At 42.6% G+C, this 21,603-nt stretch overlaps 1 protein-coding gene across 3 annotated transcripts in view; it reads right to left on the minus strand.

Moving 5' to 3' along the window:
• Nucleotides 1-1,122: 1,122 nt before the first annotated feature.
• The window catches only part of mctp2a (multiple C2 domains, transmembrane 2a), a 38,653-nt gene continuing 18,172 nt past the window's right edge, over nucleotides 1,123-21,603 (minus strand). For all 3 annotated transcript variants that reach the window (XM_080027110.1, XM_080027108.1, XM_080027109.1), the window contains exons 17-22: nucleotides 11,879-11,998; nucleotides 10,706-10,747; nucleotides 5,748-5,857; nucleotides 5,540-5,649; nucleotides 4,155-4,252; nucleotides 1,123-1,943 (exon numbers count right to left, since the gene is read on the minus strand). In XM_080027110.1, coding sequence (XP_079883236.1) covers nucleotides 1,890-1,943; nucleotides 4,155-4,252; nucleotides 5,540-5,649; nucleotides 5,748-5,857; nucleotides 10,706-10,747; nucleotides 11,879-11,998 — 534 coding nt within the window. In that variant the 3' untranslated portion in view covers nucleotides 1,123-1,889. The remainder of the gene's footprint in view (nucleotides 1,944-4,154; nucleotides 4,253-5,539; nucleotides 5,650-5,747; nucleotides 5,858-10,705; nucleotides 10,748-11,878; nucleotides 11,999-21,603) is intronic.

Consider the following 21,603-nt stretch of genomic DNA (forward strand, 5'->3'; position numbering starts at 1 on the left):
AACCTGGCCCCCACCCCCTCAGCCCCAACGGAGCCAAGAATGTAGGAGGGTTTCAGCCAGTGTGTGGGATTTAGCTCGTCAGAAGCTCAGGGTCACCTCCACACCCTCTCACTTTGAAATGGACCCCTGGTGGCAGCTCCTGGGAGAGCCCAGTGATGTCTCTATCAGCCTGTCAAAAGAGATAGCCCGGGGCTCCACCAGGTCCCCCTGAGCCAATCAAACTCCTCACAAAGCACAGATGGATGCTCTTTCACCAGTGTGCGACTGTTGAGGAGAGGAAGGGGTGGGGGGGACACCCGGCCGTGATGCGCAGTCCCCCAATCAGTCGGAACAAACTCCCATCGGTGGGGTCCAAGCCTTAGTTCAGCCCAACTTCAGTTCTAACTATATATGCATTAAAAAGAAAGCACTTGCCATTTGTCTACTGTCAGCAAGACATGAAGCAGGTAACTATTATTTCCATGCAAACCAGTATTAGAATGGAGAATATTGAACTTAACATATCTGAATCAGTATGGTATGAATTGGAAAATATGTTGAACTTGTTTCTTTTCTGTTATTTTAAGTTTATGTTAAGATATAAAAAATTATTTTTAAAACTCTTTCCCAAAAATCTTGGTGGCATCAATAATATATTTTCTTGTAAATAAGCTAAATATGAATGAGAAAATGGATAGATATACAGAGTACATCCCTCTACTTGGAAAAAACTATTGTGGGGCGACGGATGGAAAAACCAGAGTATTACCATTAGATAGGCCAGGTGATTTTAGTGGAAATGCACAGCACTAAGTGCTGAGGATGGAGAGAGTACTCTCTGTGAGATGAGCTCTTTCTCTCATATCTGGACCCTGTTATTGTGAGAAGGCAACAAAGCAATGCATTAGAAGCACACTGGAGCCACACAGCTTTGATGTCAGCTCGGTAACCAAGGCGCAGCGGTGGCCGGTGTGTGAGCTCTGTTCCAATGGCTGTGTTGTGTAATCAGATGTGTTTACTGTGTATTCAAGTAAAGAAGTGGTGTAATCCAACCTCACTAGAGTGCAGTTATTGAAAAAAAAACACGGGGGAAAAAAAAGAGCTCAAACTGATCACGATTCTTTATTCAGGATTCTTGCAAGTTCTCCATTTGATGATTAAGACACGAGAGAGGGTAAAATAAAACTCAAATTAATCAGTCTAATATACAGCAGGAAATATCACACATACAGTCCATAAATATATATCTTTGTTTAGCGGCGATCAAATCAAAAAAGCAAACAAGCATTATATTATATACAGTAAATCCTTGCCAGAAGAAAAAAATAATAGTATCATTCAGTACTCTGTTTCCTTACATATTAATTTAGATGATTAAATGTATTCCGATATATATGACCTGTTGAACTTTAATTATATTAACACATGGATAAAGAAAAAAACATTGCCACGGTTTGTTTTCCATAAACTGCTAAGCTTGCGTTAACTTCACCTTCAGGCAAATTCTCAATTTCACCAAAGCCAAAAAACAAAGCATAACAGTGGAGGGTCTAAGGTAAGCCGAACCCGACGCTTTTCATTCCTTTTCTAAATTATATCCAAAAGATGAAGGCTTGAGCCTGGCAGCGCTTTCTTTTCTTTACCTCCAAGCTTGTGATTGACAGCGCCATGTGCTGCCCTGCTAGCCGCTGCAGTTCACAGCCTCTGTCAGGGGGGTGGCAACACACAAGCCAGAGAGCGGCGGGCTGGCCCTCAGCAGCAGGGGGCAGAGTTAGGGGTGGTATGGTGGAGGGGGGGCACGGGGTCGTGGGCTCGGCTTGGCACTGGAGCGTCGTGTCAAGGTGGAGACTGCTTCGTAACCGTATTCAAAAAGGGAGAACAGCCTTTCATCCAGTGTGTCGGCGCAAAGCTTACTTTTTCTTCCGCGGCTGGCTGACGGGCGCTCTCGGTGCGCTGTACTGCACCTGTAAAAACAAACAAGAGTTTTGGTCAGAGGCAGGTAATCGGAGCTCAGTGGAGCGCACGCTAATGGCTCCCCTGAGGAGAGCTGGTGCAGGGGAAAGCGAGGTGGGCTCGCCTGTAATGAATCATTTTTTAAACACAGGAGCAGAGGGGATTAATCACATGGAGGAAGGATTTGAAGAGTCAAGGGATCCGTAGCCAGCGTACGTATACGGCCCCCTCATTCTGCGCCGCAATCACAATATTAGAAACAGACATCAACTGTGTGGAGATGACCTGCCAGGCCATTGAGAGAGTTGTACACTGCATAATCACTCACTTTAAGTTATTTCCCCTGAAGAAAACTTTGCTTAAGCCTGATAATAGTCATAGAGTCAGCGGTGAAGTTACACCAACGTCGGTTGATGTGCAACTTTCTTCAGAGCAAAAAGGGTCCGCTCGGTGGGACTTTGATTGCTTCAGGGAAAAACAAGACCTGAAACGTGACATTTGAATTTACTGTCTAGTTTTTGTCTGTTCGCTACATATGTAGATTTAAGCACAAGATAGAATGATCTTTTTCTCGACGTCCTTGATGCACAAAAGGATTAACAAAATGAATGTATGTGTAGAATTATGTTCTTTTTGCAATTAAAATTTTTTTATTCAATCGTCCGTATTGCTATTTTCTTTTCTTTCTTTCTTTTAACTGCCACCATAGTCCAAAGAGGACCGATGATAGTACACTGAAAAGGAGAAGAGCAGGAATTTAAAAAAAAATTGCTTTTGAAGCACGCTTGCTGAGCTCAAACAATACGGGGAATCTGTTGAAAAAAAGGTAAGAGCTCTATGCTAATTAGCTGGTCTCCATTATTAGAATGGGAGATGGAATGTGGGAACAGAGTGACTGCCTCCTGCATCAGAACATGAAAATGTCCTCAGAACTGACAGATGCTTCTTATTTCCGGACAGACACAGTGTTGTCAGAAGTCCCCGTTTGAGGCAGACTTTGTAGATGTGCACAGGCACTAATTGCCAAGTCACATTTGCAAGAAAGACAGGAGTCAATTTTCAGCCTTTGTGCATTTGTTTTGTGTCCACACCTATCTGAGGATTGAAGTTCTAAGTCAACAAAAACAAAATATGTGCTCTACAGTTTTTTGGGTCTCCAGTGCATACGATGTTAAGGTTATTTTTTTTTCACAGCACATAATGAAACATACTCATGATGAATCTTAAGGGTGTTTTTGTTTTTTTATGATTGGAGCTATTTTCAAGACACAATTTCTCTTTTAAACCAGGCTGCAAAGTATTGTTTCCACAAGATTTTTTAAAGTGAGTCATTTTCAAAGCTCAAACATTGTATCCCAATGGGGGAAAAAGACACACAAAGGATTCTGAATCAAAATGTATTCACCACCTTGTTTTGCCAACTCAGTCAGCCAAATCTCAAACAACACAGGCTCCCTCCCACATCACAGACAAGTCAGGGATGGCTTGCTGCAGGAGGACATCAAGGGGCGCAGCAGAGAAACAGACTGGGGGTGAGAGTGTCTTTCCAGATCCAGACTGTCAGGATTTTCTCGCTGAAATTCCGTCTGGCAAGTTACCTGAGAGATGAAGGCCACTGTGTGTGGCACTTCATTTCCTGGCCTGAGCAAAAAAAATCCTCAGTCAGAGAACGGCGAGCGCTCAGCAACACAGTTACTTACTACACCCTGACAGGCAGCTCTCCTCAGCTCTCTGTGATGTAAATGCAAATGGCATATCAGCCATGGCTAATATGTAATCACATATGGCACCCAGCAAGACGACTGGGGCTCACGACTACATTAATTGACTCCGCCACCCTGAAAGTGACTGAGGCCACATCAGAGTTTTCTGTTGCTGACACAACAGCCAGAGACGTCAGGAGCCCTCTTGCCAGCCCTCCACCAATCACGTGCTTTCATGTCACAGCATCTTCAATCAGACGGACCAAATTGCTAATAACGGATGAGGCCGCAGCAATATGGAATGAGGACAGATCTGAGCATCTCCTCACTCGGTCACTACGGCGACTGCACTGAGGAATAATTGGGCCAGGCCTGCTTTAAAGGCGAGAGTCCATTAATAATCAAACAAAGCCAGAGGATATATTTCCCTGCAACACTTGGGAATTCTGGTACAGCAAATAATGCTTGACATCTTCAGGGAATTCCTTCCCCTATCTGTATGTAAAATCGGACCCTTACCTTTTGAACATCAGAAGGCACCCTCTTGAGGAAACCCAGCGTTTTATTATTGGCAATATCATGTGGGTTGCGCAGCTTCTTGGTAAATTTGTTAACGCCTGTGAAAACAAGAACACGTTCATAAATAACGGTGTCATACTGTCTTAAAAGTGTAAAAACATATATACTAATGATAAAGGTTGTGTAACCCTATCAATGTAAAGTATAACTCAAACTGCGTTATATGATGCTGTTCAAATAGTTCTGTAACAGTTAACAAAAAGGGTACATTAATTAACTGTTAGTCAATGCTTATAGAGAATTAACTAAGCATGAACTAACTCTTAATGTACCCTTATTGTAAAGTGTTAACAATTGTTCCTTTCAGCCAAACTGAATTCAAGCCAGAACAATACAATGGAAACAAATACAGATAGAGCAATACTTCCACAATTACAGCGTATGGATAGCGTTAACTCTATTTTGAAAAACAGGCACACAGTCATGACAACTTTTCTTTACTTTATCGCTTCTATCTGATCCTTTCTAGCACATCTATATTTACTTTGCACATGGCTGCACACTACGGAGAAGAAAACATCTCTGGGGTCTTGTAATGGGACCATTATATTCACAGCTTGGTACTGCCTGTACCTCAACATGCAGACAAAGAACCTAAGGACGTAAATATGTGCAAGCAACTTGAAAGACTTGCCTTGCAACCACAGAGATGGGGGTTAACTGGAGAGGCAGAGGAGTGTCTCAGACTGTGTGTTTTTCGTTTGATATGATGTTTTTTTCTTAGTATTGATTGTGTTGAAGGCAGTGTGGAAGTACAGTGGTTGTGGGCTTACAGCTGGAGGAGGAGAGCCCGTTAAGGGCAGCGTATCTCCCTGACCACTGAGATGACTGTGTATTGTGGTATGACTACAGCAGATAATGAGAGGCTAGACCAGGAGCCTACAGACTGCCCAAGGACATCATGTATTATATACAGCTCGCTACTCTACCTCTGCTTTGTTTCCACACAAACCCTAGGCCTCGCCTCTGCTACATCAGCCCACACTGAGCACACAGCCAACCTCTGCAGCTTTCTGTCTGATCTCTGTATCTGCAGAGGTGTAGGGATGGCAGAGTTCTTAAATTACACTACTTAATTAAATCAGGAATTTCCAGTTTGGAAAAAGTTTGAATAAGCTTCAACAATGCTATGGGCTCTGATGTTAATACAATTTGTTTGCATGTTTTGGTTAAAGTAAAGAAGTATCTAGCAACGAAGAGATTTGTAGGAATTTGTAAGCTTTTGATATTCACCCAATAATACTTTTATATTTAGCCAATAGGCAAAATATTGTTCTATTAAATTTACAATTTTTTTTTAAACTGTTATTTAATGTAGAACTTACCCCATATCAGCACAATGTATCGCAGTGGGATGAAATATAAGAGCACTGTTGCCCAAAACAGCACCAAGCAGGCCAGGCACGACTGGAATGGAACAGACCAGTTGCATATGCTGAAAAATAATAATTATGTCATGTTAATGTGAAGGTCCCTAAAAAAACTATCAATTTCAAATTAAGATACTTGGTCGAATAAATATAGTAAAATTACTTCTTGACTCGCTCTCCGATGTTTGCAATTTCCTCCAAAACGTTCTGGACAATCAGTACCACTTCCTGCACCATGTGTATCTTATCCATCAAACCTTTTTTGCCGGATTCCTATATATATATAAAAAAAAAAGCATATGCAGGGACACTGATGAGGTACACTGTATGTCAATTGTTGGGCAGGGTAGACAAAGACCAGTTTATCTCTGCCGTGCTATTATGTGTGATTTATCTATTGAATGGCCCGTAATGAGTAAACACTGTACATCTTCAGACTGGGCTTTTGAAGATGAGACGGACCCGGCGCTCAAAGGCTGTTATGTGGATGGCTGAGAGATTTCAGCTTTTGTCCGCTTCGCACAATAGAGCTGTTGCACAAGTGCAGCACAATCAAGACCCTCTGCCAGATGAAAAGTACACAAAATGGCCGTCCTGCAATCAGGCGTACTAGACGACCTAGACGAGAAGTGCAAGGGGGCCTCCCGACTTTAGGATGGATTCCATTCTAGCAGCCTGCACGTGACAAGTTGGAACATGTTTTTCCCAAATCTGTCAGGTCGGGTGCTCGCTAACCTATGCCCAACACTTTGTCTGCATGAAAAAAACACTTTGTCCTGCCCTAAGAACATCAGTGGTGTGTGTATGTGTACTCGTTCACTCCTCACTCGTACGGTTCTACTAACACCGCACATAAAGTATTATTTGCTTTTAATGCACTGACATAATAATGACTGAGTGTGGCAAAGCAATAAGTCAACGTGTGAGAGGGGGTTGGAGGGGTTGGACTCACTCTCAAAATGAAATAAATTGTGATCACATCAAGGCTGCAAAAATAACGACTGGGTTGAAGCCTTCCAGAAGGCAGAGAGGAGTGACTATAGAGCTATCACAAGCAACACAAGCTAAAGAGGGGCTGAGACGCCTCACATCAAAAGGAGGAAATAATGACAGAAATGATGACAGAGGGAGAGGGAGAGAGAGGGGGAGTGAGAGTGTTGGGGGAGGAGGAGGGGCGCTCTCTGATGGACCCTAACAGGAGAGGCTTGAGGATGTCTATATGTTTATGTTACAAGTCAGCTGAAGCCGCAGCCCCTGTGTGCATTGACAGGGTCCAGACATAATGCCTTTATCAGAGCCTTTGCTAGGCAGCCCCTGGGAACACACTGTCTGCCAGCACAGAGAGAGAGAGACTCCCCACTGTCTCTTCTCCACCAAAAGGCTACAGGAAGAGAGCAATTCCCACACTAGCAGAGAACTCCCCCCACTGGAGCTCGGAGCTGGACAAGACACTGGAGGCACAAGCGCTGTCCAAAAAAGGAGAAACTCTCACAAATATGCCTTGCTTTGAGATTAACATCTCATGGTGTCATCATGGGGGGATAGAGGACTATCTATGTTTACACATCATCTTACTATACTCCACTCCCTACTCCACTGCATTGAAGAGAGGCTAGGCAAACCCTTCACGCGTGTCATTTACTCCACACATCAAGTGTTAATTGAGCTCTTTATCCTAAGTTTAATGAAACAGGGGAACACAACTAGAGTTTGCTAAAAAGCTATTAAAATCCATGTTGTCGAGTTCCTGATGGATCCAGAGAGCCATGCACTGATGAACGATAGCTCACTTGATAGAGAGTCTCATCAGTTTGGCTGGCATTTCCTTTTCATATTTTCCATTTAAACCTATTTAAGCGACCCGATTACATGATTTGGAATTCAAATTTAATAAGAGATATGAAGCATTATTTAACTACGGTGGATACACACGCAAGGCAAATTTGGCCAGAAATTCAGCATCCAGCTGGAAAAAAAGAGAAAGCATATTGGCTTTCATTTTTCTAGGAGGAAAAACAGACAAATAGATGTGCTCTGAAGTGTGCATCAAGAGGTAGAGCTCTCATGATTATCATTATTCATGGGATTTAAGATTCTTGAAATTGTCTATCTCCTTAGCGACGGAAAGTGAAGTCCTTCCTACATTAATCATCTGATGATATTCTTTATCTTTGTTCATTTCTCTTTTCTGCTTGTACATGAGTGCAGAGAAAATAAATAAATAAAAGATCTCCTTCTGAAATGGAGAAGGATGGTTAAACTGGGGATGGACTAAATGAATCCTAAATGTCCACTGATTAGAAAACCTGTGTGAAATCATATTCTCATTTCAGATCAAATTGTAAAAGCTTCCCTTTTAAGGTGCAGTAATGGAGAACCAATTTGATCTCCTGCGCAAAGGTAAACATACTCTCACAGCAGACATGTGGGGTGTGTTATAACAAGGCTGGAAAAAGCTCATTTAGCATCAGTGTAATTAGAACAAACTGGGCCAAATTTGAATTCTCAGACTGTATATTTTTCTAGCGACTTTTTTTATAGGAAGTTGATCTAAATGAAATGAAAAACACCTATGTTCCTGGCAAATAATCTCTAAAAAAATTAGCTAACAAACTATATTCTATAGGATTAAACACAAAAAAGCTTTCAGAGGCTTTTTGTAATGTGCCATAGCTGTCATCATGCACGCCACCGATCATGACATGGGCAGTCTGTCTGACTGGTGAGCTCAAGGAGACCCAGCGGTGACTGTGGACCGTTGGGTGAGAGATGGAGTACCCCCCCCTACACACACACACACAGCCCAATCTAGCCCCCCCCCCCCCCACCACCATAACCACCGCCTCACCCAACCCTTCCCCCCAACTCCCCTAGGGCTATATGCTGTGAGAGCAAGTCAACCCAAAGACCAGCAATGCCAGCCGGGGGCAAACCAATGGGCTGTTTCATCTTCCCTGTTCATATCTGTTGGGGATCTATGGGGTTTGTTTTGCCTCTCTTGTTTCTTTATGTTATGATTAAATATTGTCTATCTGCACAATTGATACCTAAGGCCAAAGGGAAGTCACTTTGCCCACACGTAATTTGTAAGCTGTCTCTTTCCCCGAGGACAGATTTGTTCACAGGCAAGAGAATCTGTTCAGTATTATTGTGCTTGTAACACTGCCTATGCCTTTCGTCTCTCTTTAACGTCATGCTTTCACATTTCGCGCTGCTCCGTCTGAGGTTTTTAAATATTTCCTTCCTCAAGGGGGGAAAAAAGGGGGGATAAAACATATTTGAGTGGTAATCATAACCTTCTCAGATGGAAAAAAAAGCATTTATTCACATGTTAGAGGAAACGACTAGTGGGAGGGAAAAAGCGAAGGCTTTCAAGTCGTCAAATTTAACACTGATCACTCTTTAACCCCAAATATTTTTTAAAGACGACTTTGATAGGAGGTGTAGAGCTACACTGCTTGATCTGACTGCATGATATCACATCCAAGTGACAGCGAGACCATAACAAGACTTTCAAATAAGCCACTTTAAATTAAAGCTGACAGCTTAAAACAAACATGGGCCACTGCTTAATTAGTAAATGAAAGGAGATATTTCATTTCCTCTGAATGTGAAAGGGCTTAGGGAGGCTCATGGAAAACCTTTCTGTGAGCTCTAAGAGGCGAAGGCTGAGTTCAGAAACACGCACAGTATATGGAGAGAATCCATTCTAAAGACACTGCCACGTCTAAAATAACTAAAACAGCAAACATTTCACTATTGAGGTTTCAAGGTAAAGAGACATAATAATCTTTCTATGTAGCAATGCTATTGAATTCAATGCATGAAGCTAATCTTGTCTGATTCAATATTCATAAATATGCTGAATCTTCTGTATCGCCTATGTTTGTTTGGGCATAAGTTCCTAGCGATGATAGCGAGTGCGCCTTCCCACTTTGTTTGTGTGTGCAGACATATCATGGGAGTTTCATCTGTGAATTAGCCCATCCTTTCAGACGGGATTTGGTGGATGTGCCTGTGTTTTTAAAAGAATCTGTCTTTTTTTCACAGCCCCAGGTCATCACAACAGAATATATTGAGCGCATTATGGATATGAATCCTGGCCCTATACACGCAGCACAAGGGTCATTGCTCGGAGGCTCTGCGTTAGCTCCACACTTCATTGCCATAAAGCAATAATACACATCCCTGTTAACTATTCCTTCTTTACAGAAAACAGCGGGATGAGTGTAATTGAATATTATTTGCTGTGGGGAAGTATCATTTTCAGGCTACTTAAAGGTTTCCTGTTGTTTGGTTTTTTTCAGGGAACACTAGAGACATATTAATAAACATCATAATTTTTTTGTTTTTCCACAAACGAACAAGTGGAAATGACTGATAACCTGGGGTTCACTACTGTGTTATTGTACTTTGTTCATTTGTTCTGGTAGTAAGAGGTCTTTCTAAAACATACCTATCCCATTTAGACATATAGATGATACAAAATAATCTACCGATTCTATCCCCGACAGCTGTGCAAAATCTAATTGACTGTGCTGTTTATATTCGATTTATAGATTTTCAAAAGGTCTGCAGTATCTCTCTGGAGTACATTTGTCAAGTGACACTGAATACCCAGAGGAACACAATAAAGAGGTACATGCTACAACTGTTTCATAGATGTTGCTCTCATTTGGGATGCATGAAAATATTTCTATTATTAGTTAGAAAAGAGACTTCCAGGAGATAGCTGTCATTGTCATCGTGCTAAAATACAGACTAGAATCTGTGTGGCTCTTTGATTGAATATTTTCTATTTTCTTAGAAGCAATTGCTCATTTGTATAAAAATGACAGCTATTTGTCCAAACAGGCATTCGTACCCTTCAGAAGCAATGCAGACATTTTGTGTGTTTGATTTGACCTTGGTTATTCAAAAATAAATATTAACGAGGTTCACCCTTCTGATAAGTTCAAAAAACCATTGAGAAATGTAACTATGAAATGTAAAAAATTAAATAAAAAACTGTTCATGTTCGTAGTAAACCTGTAAAGATACATTTATATTTTTAATGAAAATGGTCCTTTCCACCAAAACATATTATCCCTTGAACTGTAAGAAAGAGACAAGATAAAATACCTTCTCGTCTTCCTCTTCGTCGTCACCCATGCTCATGTTCACCTAGGAGAAAATAAAAGGGTAGTGGGTGATTTCAAACGAACGGGACATGTGGGCACTGGAGCATTTTTAACAAACACCTAGTAATGAAATTTTCTTTGAGTACATTCACCCCTATTGGGAGAGGCTTGTTTCCATAGAGACTGCATCACAGGGGTGACCTCACACAAAAGGAGAGGTGAAAGAGGGCCTTCCTCACAAGAGCACTGTCACACCAAAGCAATCTAATTTCTCCACAACATAAGCACACAGAAAAACAGAAAAGAGAAAGGGAAAAAAAAACATTTAATTTGGATGCTGTTGCTTAGATCACTTTATATCAAGTCATCCCTGACCCCAATGTGGTGCACGCTGTGACATTGCCTGGGAACAGAGCTGTGTCATTGCCGGCCAGAGGGTCACAGAGGGGGCGGCAGAGGCTCTACTCTGGATATGAGGGGCGAGCCTGGGCTTTAACATTGCCCAGGGACGCCATCTATGCCAGCAGCCATAAACACAATCACCGAGGCTGGCTATGTGGCTTTGGGGAGGGGGTGTGAACAGGCCAGGCCCCGGGCCGGCCGGTGAGAAGGCTTACAACACAGTGAAATTGGGGGGCAGTCGGAAGTGTGAACAGCATTAACCTTCACAGACATGTGTAGGGCAAACATCATTTCCATAACAGTGGCGAGAGAGCGAGAGAGAGAGAGAGAGAGAGAGAGAGAGAGAGAGAGAGAGAATATAGTGCTATGTTGTAGGGAGAACCTTAGTCCAGAATTTAGAGCGCAAGGGACAATAGGCTAAACTTACATTAACAGTAATATCATTTTAGCGGCTTCTTACTGCTTGGTGTTTTATTGGGCCTCTGGAGACAATGTAGAAACTAGTTTATGCTGCTACAACAGACTGTACTTTGAGGGTCACTTCATAGAACAGCTTCTGTATTATACATTGTACATGCAAGTTTAAATGTTGTTAATTGGCATTACAATAAAACTGCAATTTGCCCAATGTGAGCCAAAAGGATTTCATTCCATCAGGGTTTGACCCATGTTGGGTTAACATATAGATTGAATTTGCACTGCAACAGCATGCGCCCCCCTCATCCCCCCCTAGTGTGTATGGATGAATACTGAAGAGTTCCTCGTCACTTACTAGGTCCTGGTTGGAGCCGTCCTTCCCTGCAGTGAGCTGGAAGTAGTGCCAGCCAATGAGCAGGAGCAGGAAGAGAGGCAGCATGAAGAGCTCCCAGTGCCACACCGTCACAAGGAAGATCTGAAGAAGACAGGACATGACAGTTTAACGCAAAGCCCATCTCACTAGAGCAGGGCCCAGCCTTCACATATCAGCAAGCCTGCTCCCCAAACAAAATATATAATGGATTTAACCACATCCTAAATCTCATGAAAAGCACTACAGACCGTAAAGCCTCGGAGATTTACAGCCCATGGCAAAAGATTTTTACTCACAGTGGTTTGAAAGTAATAGACATTCAGGGACAACTTTTAATATCTTGAAATCCTATTTATATACACAGATAATACTGCGCTGGCAGAGTGCTTTACTGCAGAACAGAAAGTATGACATGGATAGGCATGGTTGGCTGTCTTTTAACTAGCACATCAAATCCTCTTAGATTTGGAGGCAGCGAGGCTCTCTGATGAGGCGCATATGGCAAACTGGAGAAGCATTTGCAACATTTACCCCCTCCGTGGCAATGATACTGAGAAAGGCCAAGACCCCTGGTAGAAATAAGATGGATCACACTGAATGAGTAATCCCTCATAATTCTGTAAAGGAGTGGTGCTAAGCACGTTGCACAACACCCACTGCATTTCACAGCAGAGGACTAATTGGACGGCTGCATTTAAACCCATTTAGTGACAGTCTAATGAGTCTGTCTCCGACTGATATGATCGGGAATGTGTGAGGAGGATCACACCAGCAGGTTGACAGGGATGAAAAAAAAAGAAAATTGTCCCCCACAGCAAGTTGAATCTTAAAATCTCTTATAGTTTGATTATGCGCCAATACACTCGACACATGGTCCACTTAATAAACAACAGTTTGCTTCATCCAACAAGTTTTCTTTGCAAAGTTTCTTTCAAAACAAGCTACAAAACTATACCAGCTTAGCTTGAACCCACATGATGGTAGGACTGTGCAGTCTAAGCTCAAAGCGCTGGAGGCACCTTAGAGTATGAACAATATGTTCCAGTTAAGCCTGAGACAGGATGTGAAACACTGGGGCCTTAAGGCCCAAATAGCAGGGCCTGTAAACAGCAGATAGCTCCTGTCATAGCAACCATACAGAGTGTGTTCATGTTGCTCTGGGGGCAAGTCTACCTACTGCCACACCAGGGCTAGGTTCAAACGGCCACCAGGGAAACGTGAACCGTGAGTAATGCAGACAACACTTTTGCCCAACTGCCCTAGGCTTAACCACTGTACCGCTTATGATCCCTCAATATAACCTGGGAGATGGTGGGTGAGCCATATACAGGAACACAGCAGGATGACTAAGTTATAGAGAAATTAACAGTATAACATGTTATCATTCATAACAAGAGCTAATTTAAATTACGCATACAGCAACAAACTAGAGCTGGTGGGAATATAAAAAAGGTAAACAATGAATATGCATGAAGTGCAGAGGTAGCTGCAGTATATCTCTCCACTGTTATGAACAACCTACGTCATGTGTTGTCACTTCAGTTCCCATGAGGCGGTTCTAAAGCGACGCTCCCCTCACCCCCAGAGGAATTCAGCTGGCTGGCGGACAGGTAGCTTGTCATATTCCCAGTATTCTCATAAAAAAGGAAAAATAGAAGAGGGGAAAATGTGCAGGGAAACTGACATGAGCCCAGCAGGAATGTTGAACCTCCTTGCCCTCCCTGAAAAAGCTGCTACATTAACCACTAAAGTCTAATTGCTTGGTCTCTGTCTTCCTGTGCGAGTCAACAGAGGGAGCCAATTCATTTCCACCCAGGGAGCCGGCAGAGAGAATCTGTCACAGGTATTCATAATCGCCCACTAATGCAAATTTCTGCTCACCGCGTTCTGGCTCAGTGGACAAGATAAAAGCCTACAGAAATACAATGCCTTGTGTCTAAACTGAGTGCTTAAATGAGGGTATAAACCAAAACTGTCAGAAATATCTCCTCAATTCCTCCCTCATGGTATGTCAGCCCATGTGTTTGGGATTTACATGCTTTTTTTTAATACTAATAAAAAAACGATGGAGAGAAACATCTGGGAAAAGCTCTCGGATTCCTTCACTCAGGTGCACAGACTGAGACTTTGCCGTCAGATATCCGGCGGTAATGAGCAGAGGCAGGACTATACCTTCCCCTTGTCTCATCGCATTCTCCAGAGCTCCCGTGAAATGGAGACAGATCTAATTCCCCACTAAGTGGTTTATGTTTTATTAGCAAGCAGCCGAGTGATTAAAGGACATGTTCGACAAAGTGCAACCTTAAGCGTAAGTGTAAATTTGTATTAAAGATTTCACAATCCACATTGTAATTGCCGTCAAAGATGGACTCTGTTTCAGTCTTGAGGGCTCTTGACTGCTTATTTTTCGTCCGTCAACAAATAGCGCACGACAAGTAAAACCTTGAACTTTTTAAACATGACAATGCTAATAGGTTTTGCTCGAGGGGCAAAAAAAGTAATTTATTTTCACTGAAAAGGGCATAAAGCAACAAACAAAAAAACAAGGGAGGTGATAATTAATGATATACCTGAGCATTTAGGTTCACGCACGGCAGAATTGGATAACGAACGACTATTAATTGAACAAGTGTTAGTCTTTATGTCTGGGAGGAGTGTCTCTAATGTAGGAAACCTCCCTTGACAAACACCATTTAGCTGAAAAATGTCTGTATGATTATGCACAGGGTGCGTAGAGAGGGGAAAAAAAGACTGAATTAATAAAACTATTAGCACACGTTGGAGTAGATGATGGAGATGCACTCTCCTTAGCCACCTGTAAGCGCTTGGAGAAGGGGGCAACCCTGGGCAGAGCAATTCTGCCAGCAGGGTTAAGAACAGCCTGACAGATTTGTTTTATAGTGCCATTAATATGATTCCACTAAATGCATTCTGCGCCTTCTCATGCAGATTCCCTGGCCAGCAGAATCCAGCACCTAATAATAAAGCACTCAGCGATTAAAAGTGTGAATAAAATAACTTAAAGCTGAGCAAGCATGGCAGCTCCCACCACCCACACTCTCCCAGGAGAGGGAGAAGGGATCGTAGCAGGAACAAAGGGACAAAGACACCCTCTATAAGAGTTTCTACCATCCTCTAAATTGATTAACAGAGGAGGGGGAGGCCAAGTCTAGCAACCCAAACTACAGACTGGCAGACGAACCACCAGACTGCCAAATGCTCTCCTTATACACTAAATAAAAGCATCACATCAGTATAACGCACATAATACTGTTGATGGGGTCGATTTCATGTAATGTCACAGCACACAGGGTCATTCAACATCATTACTGTTGCCTTGAAAAAATAAAACGTTCCACATTTTTTTAATGAGGTAGTTTTGAAAAATACCCTTATTTTTAAGACTAGAGATATCATGCAAAAACACGTAGGATCTAATCTTGGCCGTATCCTCACTACTCTCTTCAGATGCACTCCACTTGGAAAGCTAAACAAAGCGAGAAGAGCGCCAGCCAGCATTATGAGGGTCAGTCATGGGGGCTGTGGACGGATGCCAGATTACGTGAACATATACTGAAAGAGTTTAACAATACTGACTACTACAGGCTGTAGGGTTTGTGTTTGTATGTGTGTGTGTGTGTGTGTGTGTGTGTGTGTGTGTGTGAGAGAGAATCCTTGCATCTGACTATGTGTAAGTAAGGTATTTTAAACATTTAAGAAAGTTAATTGAAATGAATATTATTTGACAAAATAAAGAGGTACCTCTTTTTGAATCGTCTTTACCCTGAAATAGATGTTCTTTATCTGGGTGAAATAAAGGGCAGTACAAATGAGTCTGAATGACTTACTAAAGGAATATACACAAACAAAAACAAGATTAATAATGAATCAAAGGCACAAGTAGCAGCCTAGCTTACGCGGGTCTTTTTCCAGTCGGGCTGAAACAGAGTCTGGCTGAGGCTTATGTTGGGGACTGGAGCGGCAGGCTTTAAAGTAGCTGTAAATGCAGAGCAATGAGACATGTAATTTGTGTTGAGCTCGGGCCAGTGTGGGGACAGGCTTTCAGGGCTTGTCGGAGGCAGAGGAAGCACAGATAAGATTTCTCTTCGGGGCAGGTAGAGTGTGTGGGCAGCTATGGTGCTCTGAGCTAACACTGAATAAATATTTCACATATGCTCAGCTCAAGTCTTATCGGCTGGGGAGCGAGAGGGAGGAAGAGAGAGGGAGAGACTACTTTTGAACCAGAGCAACAAAATGGAGAATCTTATGTCCTTCTTCAGTTGGGCAGAAGCATGTAGTTGTAAAAGTTTTGGAGTGTGGCACAATTTACACATTTTAAATAAAAATACAATAAAAATGTTATATGATATATACTGTATTTTACTTACTATACTTCATTGGTTTTCCACTTTGCTTTCAATTATTAATATTATTTTACTTTATGGAAGCTTTATGGAATAAAAAGTTACAAAATAATAAATGTTACTTATAAACCCATAGCTAAATATAAGCACTGACAAATACAAATACTAAATAAAAAATAAATTATAAAATACTGTTATATAGTAGAAACATACTGTTATATAGTATACTCTAATTTCAGCTAGTAGAATATTCGCAAATGTTTCTGATTTGTAAACGAAAGGTTAGCTGCAGCAAAAAAATAATGATAAGCAAATGCCACAGCTTGTAAGGACGCCTGCACAGTACAGTGCAAATAGTGATAGCAGCTCTTTATCAAAGCACTGAGGAAGAGAGGACCCGTGCGAAGCAAAGCATGAGCATTTGCTCACGGGGGCCAGCTCTGGACTGCTGTCTCCCCAACTGTCTGACACATGCCAGGGCCAGAGTAGCACCAGTATGGAAGCTGGAGCAGGGGCAGTCGACGGGGGCTCCGTGGTGCCTGTCAGTGGCGGCCATACACTGACCCCGCACTCCGGCACTGGCCACTAGTGTTTAATCCGTGTTGGGAGCGTTAACACTGAGCGACCTCCTGGGTGACAGATCTGCCATGCGAGCCTTTTCCCCTGAGGTGGGGAAGGAGTGGCATAGACTCTCTCTCTCTCGCTGTCAGCTCAGTTTGCATGCAAGTTAACGCGCCAGGGCCGAGAGTGGCCCCGGAACAGCCCCACACACACATACACATACACACACACACACACACACACACACACACACACACACACACACACACACACAAGAGCGGACACTAGGTCGCCGCCTCAGCTGCCTGGGGAGAGGTGTCCTCTGTGACTAGTAAAGGTGGCAAGAATGTTAAAAGGGAGTCACTGTGATGGCACACATGCAATGGGGTTAAACATAAGAGCATATTCATCTATTTTGAAAACAAGCATAAGATAAAAACACCAGTACAAGTACAACAGATGCACAGATAAAACCTTGCATTCCCAAGAGGCAACGTGTTTATTCATTCAGCTACTATAAATCTTAAGGCAGTTCTCTTGTTTGTACTTAAAAGTAACTTCCTGCTGTTTAATGAATGCTTAATAATAAATAGGAATTTGGTTAGCCCAAATTTAATAAAATGTGTTCTCAAAAGTGAAAAGCATTTGAAAATGGGAACAATTTTCGCAGCTCTAATGAAGTGAATATTAGCAGTGAAATCTTATTAATCCCACTCATAAAGGGACATGTTTTCAAGGACACACACTGCATTCAGCCAACCTTCTAGAGCTGTCAAACTACCAATAGCCATTCAGGGCATCTAAATAATACCACTATGTTAAATCAGGAGGCAGTGCTGAGCAGTTTGCGAGTAGTTGTCGCCTATCATTTAATAATTAATAGATCTCAGACTCAAAACCATGAATACACACACACACACACACACACATCACTATAACTGTCTTCATTTCTTTATTTTCGCTACTAAACACATTCCCACCGCAGTCCGTGAGAACTCCCACAGCCGCGGGGACGGAGAGTGTAACCCCCATGAGAGTGAAGGAACACACTCCTTTGAGGCCAGAAACTTTTTTTTTTTCATCAGAGACAAAACAGATGCAAAGCAGAATCAAGGAGACAATTCACAGCCGTGCACTCAGGGTCCTCTTGCTGTTTCTCACTAAGAAAGCTCGGCCACACTGCAATGCAGTAAAACCACCAGATAAAGCAGATCCCAAGACTCACTAAAGCATCTCATTTTCAGGGACAGTGTTAACAAGGACAATTATGACAACTGTGATTATGTCTTTGATCAAGGGGCCGGTGCTAGTTGCTCTGGTGAATGGCCCCAGACCACTGCAGCTCTACACAGGTGGTCTCCTGAGACCTCTGGAGCCAGATCTGACCCTGTCCTCCTGCCCCCCTCATCTGGGGGGAGACGATGATTCTATCAGTACCACCCAAAAAAAAGGCCCGTTGCAGCTGCCAAGTGTGTTTACAGCTGCACCGCATCAAACATTCATCAAATGCCATCTTTACAGTGTGTGATGTGAGGCAATCAGCATTTCACAGGCTGTCAAATGATGTCTAAAGCGGTTGCTACCTGGCAGTGTCAAAAAGGAAAAAACTGTTCAAATACTCACGTAAAAAAAGGTACACAGGTTTCTTTCTAGTCGTAACTCCTGACAGATGAGGTACCTCGTATGTTAAAATATTAATTCTGCTTAAATACTTAAAGCGCTCTAATGACAGCAAAGCTCAAAATCAGCTTTCAAGTGTAAATGATCCTTTTTTTTTCTTCTTTTTTTACTTTCATCCATTTCATCTAAAATCAAAATTGTTCTCAACTTTAAACTTCTGAAGCAGATTAATTTGGCTGGTTAATACATGCACGTTTAGCAACTTTTTTTCCTTTCTTTTTTTTTGTGGAAGGAACTTGTGTCTCTTGGTCTTTTGCACAGAATGGAGGATCTACTCCCAAGTTGTTCCCACAAATGGCTCCTGTTGGGAAAAGTAACTGATCTCCCCAGCGCCTTCCGTTCACGTTTCCAGCAGTGCTGTAGCTCCATCTACAGGTCCTGTTCTTGTGTGCAGCAAAGAACTCTGGGTGACCCCTCTGCAGTCACTGCTGATGTATAGCACATTCATCTCGCTCAGTCTTAGTGAAAAGCACATCTAAGGGCCGTTATTTTATGAAGATTTTAGCTGTCACATTTCCTCTCCCTCACAGAAAGGAACATGCTGTTGTCAGACTCTTGAAAAGTGCAGATCCTAGGCTCATTACTGTAGCATAAACAAGAAGAGGGGTGGAAAAAAACCCAAATATCTTGTTTGTATTTCTGTAATGTTTAGGGGGATTTGCCAGAACTTTGTTTAAATGCGTGAGAAAGTTTTTTTTTCCTAACATTACCTAATTAGAGAGAGACTATTTTAAAACAGCAACACATCGAAAGCAGTTTCAAACCGTATGGACTGCTTATGATGAGACTGCACAAATCAAAACAAGTAGCCTCTTGCGCTCGCAAACAGTGACGATACTGCAAGTAACAGGGTTTCCTCTAACACACTAACAGCCAGTAGAAGCAGAAAACCAAATACGCCATCAATCTGTAAATGATACATTTAAATGTTCATGGAAGTGTACTTTTCTGATAACCACTCGTAAAGGAACAGTTATTTTGATATGAGAAAAGAACACCCCACAAAACAGAAAATAATTCACATTCCCATCCAATTGGTTAATGTGAACCGGAGCAGTGATCCTTCATGCAGAATTTGAATACCTTACACACCACACACAGCAACAACCACCTCATAATGCATACATGAATCTACATAAACAGGATACAAATGTAGACTGCATGCTGTGTGGAGGTCAGAAAATTGGCCTGTGGGACTCGGTGATATAATGGCTAAGTATTCCTGGTAAAGCACTACGCGAGCGTCCCGCAGTCCCAGTAGAAACCACAGCAGCGGTAATGCATTACAGGATGTATATGGTGTAAAAGGGTAGGACTGGTCTGCCTGCTTGATAAATAATGTATTGTAATGTATATTAAAGCTAGACCCACCGCTGCATCGTTTCCTACTGGCATACCCTGAGAAGCCCTGCGCTTTGCCTGCCACAGTGGAAAAGAGCAGACACTAGTGGTATAATTATGCACATCTGAGAGGCAAGCAGAGGCCATCTGTCAATGTCTGAAACAGTTACCTTATTACCACTGCCTAAAGATATAAAGATAGGAGTGGGAGCTGCTTTCATTAAGGCACATGGTGGCATGCTGCTTTAGACAGCTCCAAACACTAACCTAATTGCTAATGATGACTTAGGAGGAGGAGGAGGAGGAGTGGTTGTACTCGCGACTGGGATTGGATTGGGCAGGGGCACTAGTGTGGATAGTGGCACGGCACTCGGCTTGTAAAGACGGTCAGTGAAGACCTTGCTGTTGCCCTCGCTGACTTTTTTCTTGCTACTACGCAATATTTACATGTGATTTGCATGTTTCACCGTGCTAGTTACTCGTTGAGGATGTAGTGAATCATTGAAAAAAAAGGTACGTTTTGCTTGTTGAAGTCCGCTGATGAGTAGGTGATGAATACACTGCATCAGATTCACTCTGTTTGGTCACTTCTCACCATGCACATTTCAACACTTGTTTGAAGCAAACCTCTTTGCAGCAGACAAAGGTGTAATTTAACTACCCTGGCACTGTCTGCTTTTAAAAATATCAACCAGTGCACCAGTGTCTGTGTTTTAAAAACAGAGCAGTCGTTTCAAATAAGAGGAATGGTTGGGGTTTAATAACTGCAGCTTTGCAGTTCAATGTCAAGAATGACCTTCTTCACTGACAGGGAGCAGATGACACACACAAGATGACAAAAATAAGATTGGGGAAGCTCTACATTATACAGTAACAATGAGGATCCTGGTGAGAATTGTGAGTCTTTTTTCCTTCCATCTAAAGATCTCTATTTTGTGTGCTGGACTCCTAAACAGCAGGTGGAGTAGAAAGTGGAAATGGAAGATTAGAGTGTGCCACCACACACTCCCATCACCTGCAGAGGATCTAATTATAGGTGGAAGAAGATGGCCCCGTCCCGCTGACCTGTCACCTGTCAGCCTGCCTATCCTCCTGCTCTCCTGCCCCAAAGTCTCTCGCTATCTGCCTTCCAAGAAACGCACTCCTCTTACCAAACTGTCTTCCTCCTTTCCACACACTCCAACTTTCTTTTCCCAGATAGTAGCCTGCCTCCCACTCTATCCTTATACAATCGACTGCATTGTTCTCCAGCTTCCTGTCTGTGGGTCTGCCCGCCTGTCTGTGTGTGTGTGCCTTGCTGTTCTAAAGGCAGTGATACATTGAGCCCTGGCCATTGCCTGGGGGGATTTGCACCTCGGGATCAGTGTGAAGGGCTTATAGAATACAGCAGGTATGAATTGCATGTCATTCTGAGACAGAGCAGACAGAAGAAAAAGGCGTTGAAAGGCGAGTTCTTCACACACCCTGTCTGTGACCGCTTCCTCACCCTGACACGGTGCTGGCAGGGCTTTAGTGGCAAGTGTACACTCTTAATCATGACATTACATGCGCTGTACTGAGGGGGATTCACCGGGTGATTTAAGATTATTTAAGCTTAGGACCTTAGATCACATAGCCTCATTAAAAACAGCTAAACAGAGACATTTAAACAAGGTTCAAATCTCGGAGGCAGACTGTCACTCCTCCGCCCAAGTAAGCCGAGACTGTGATCCTCCTTACACCGTCCCCCGGGTTAGAAAAGGCTTTGCTAAGAAAGTCAGA

Source organism: Ammodytes marinus, assembly GCF_949987685.1.
Source record: "Ammodytes marinus genome assembly, chromosome: 5".
NCBI lineage: Eukaryota > Metazoa > Chordata > Actinopteri > Uranoscopiformes > Ammodytidae > Ammodytes > Ammodytes marinus.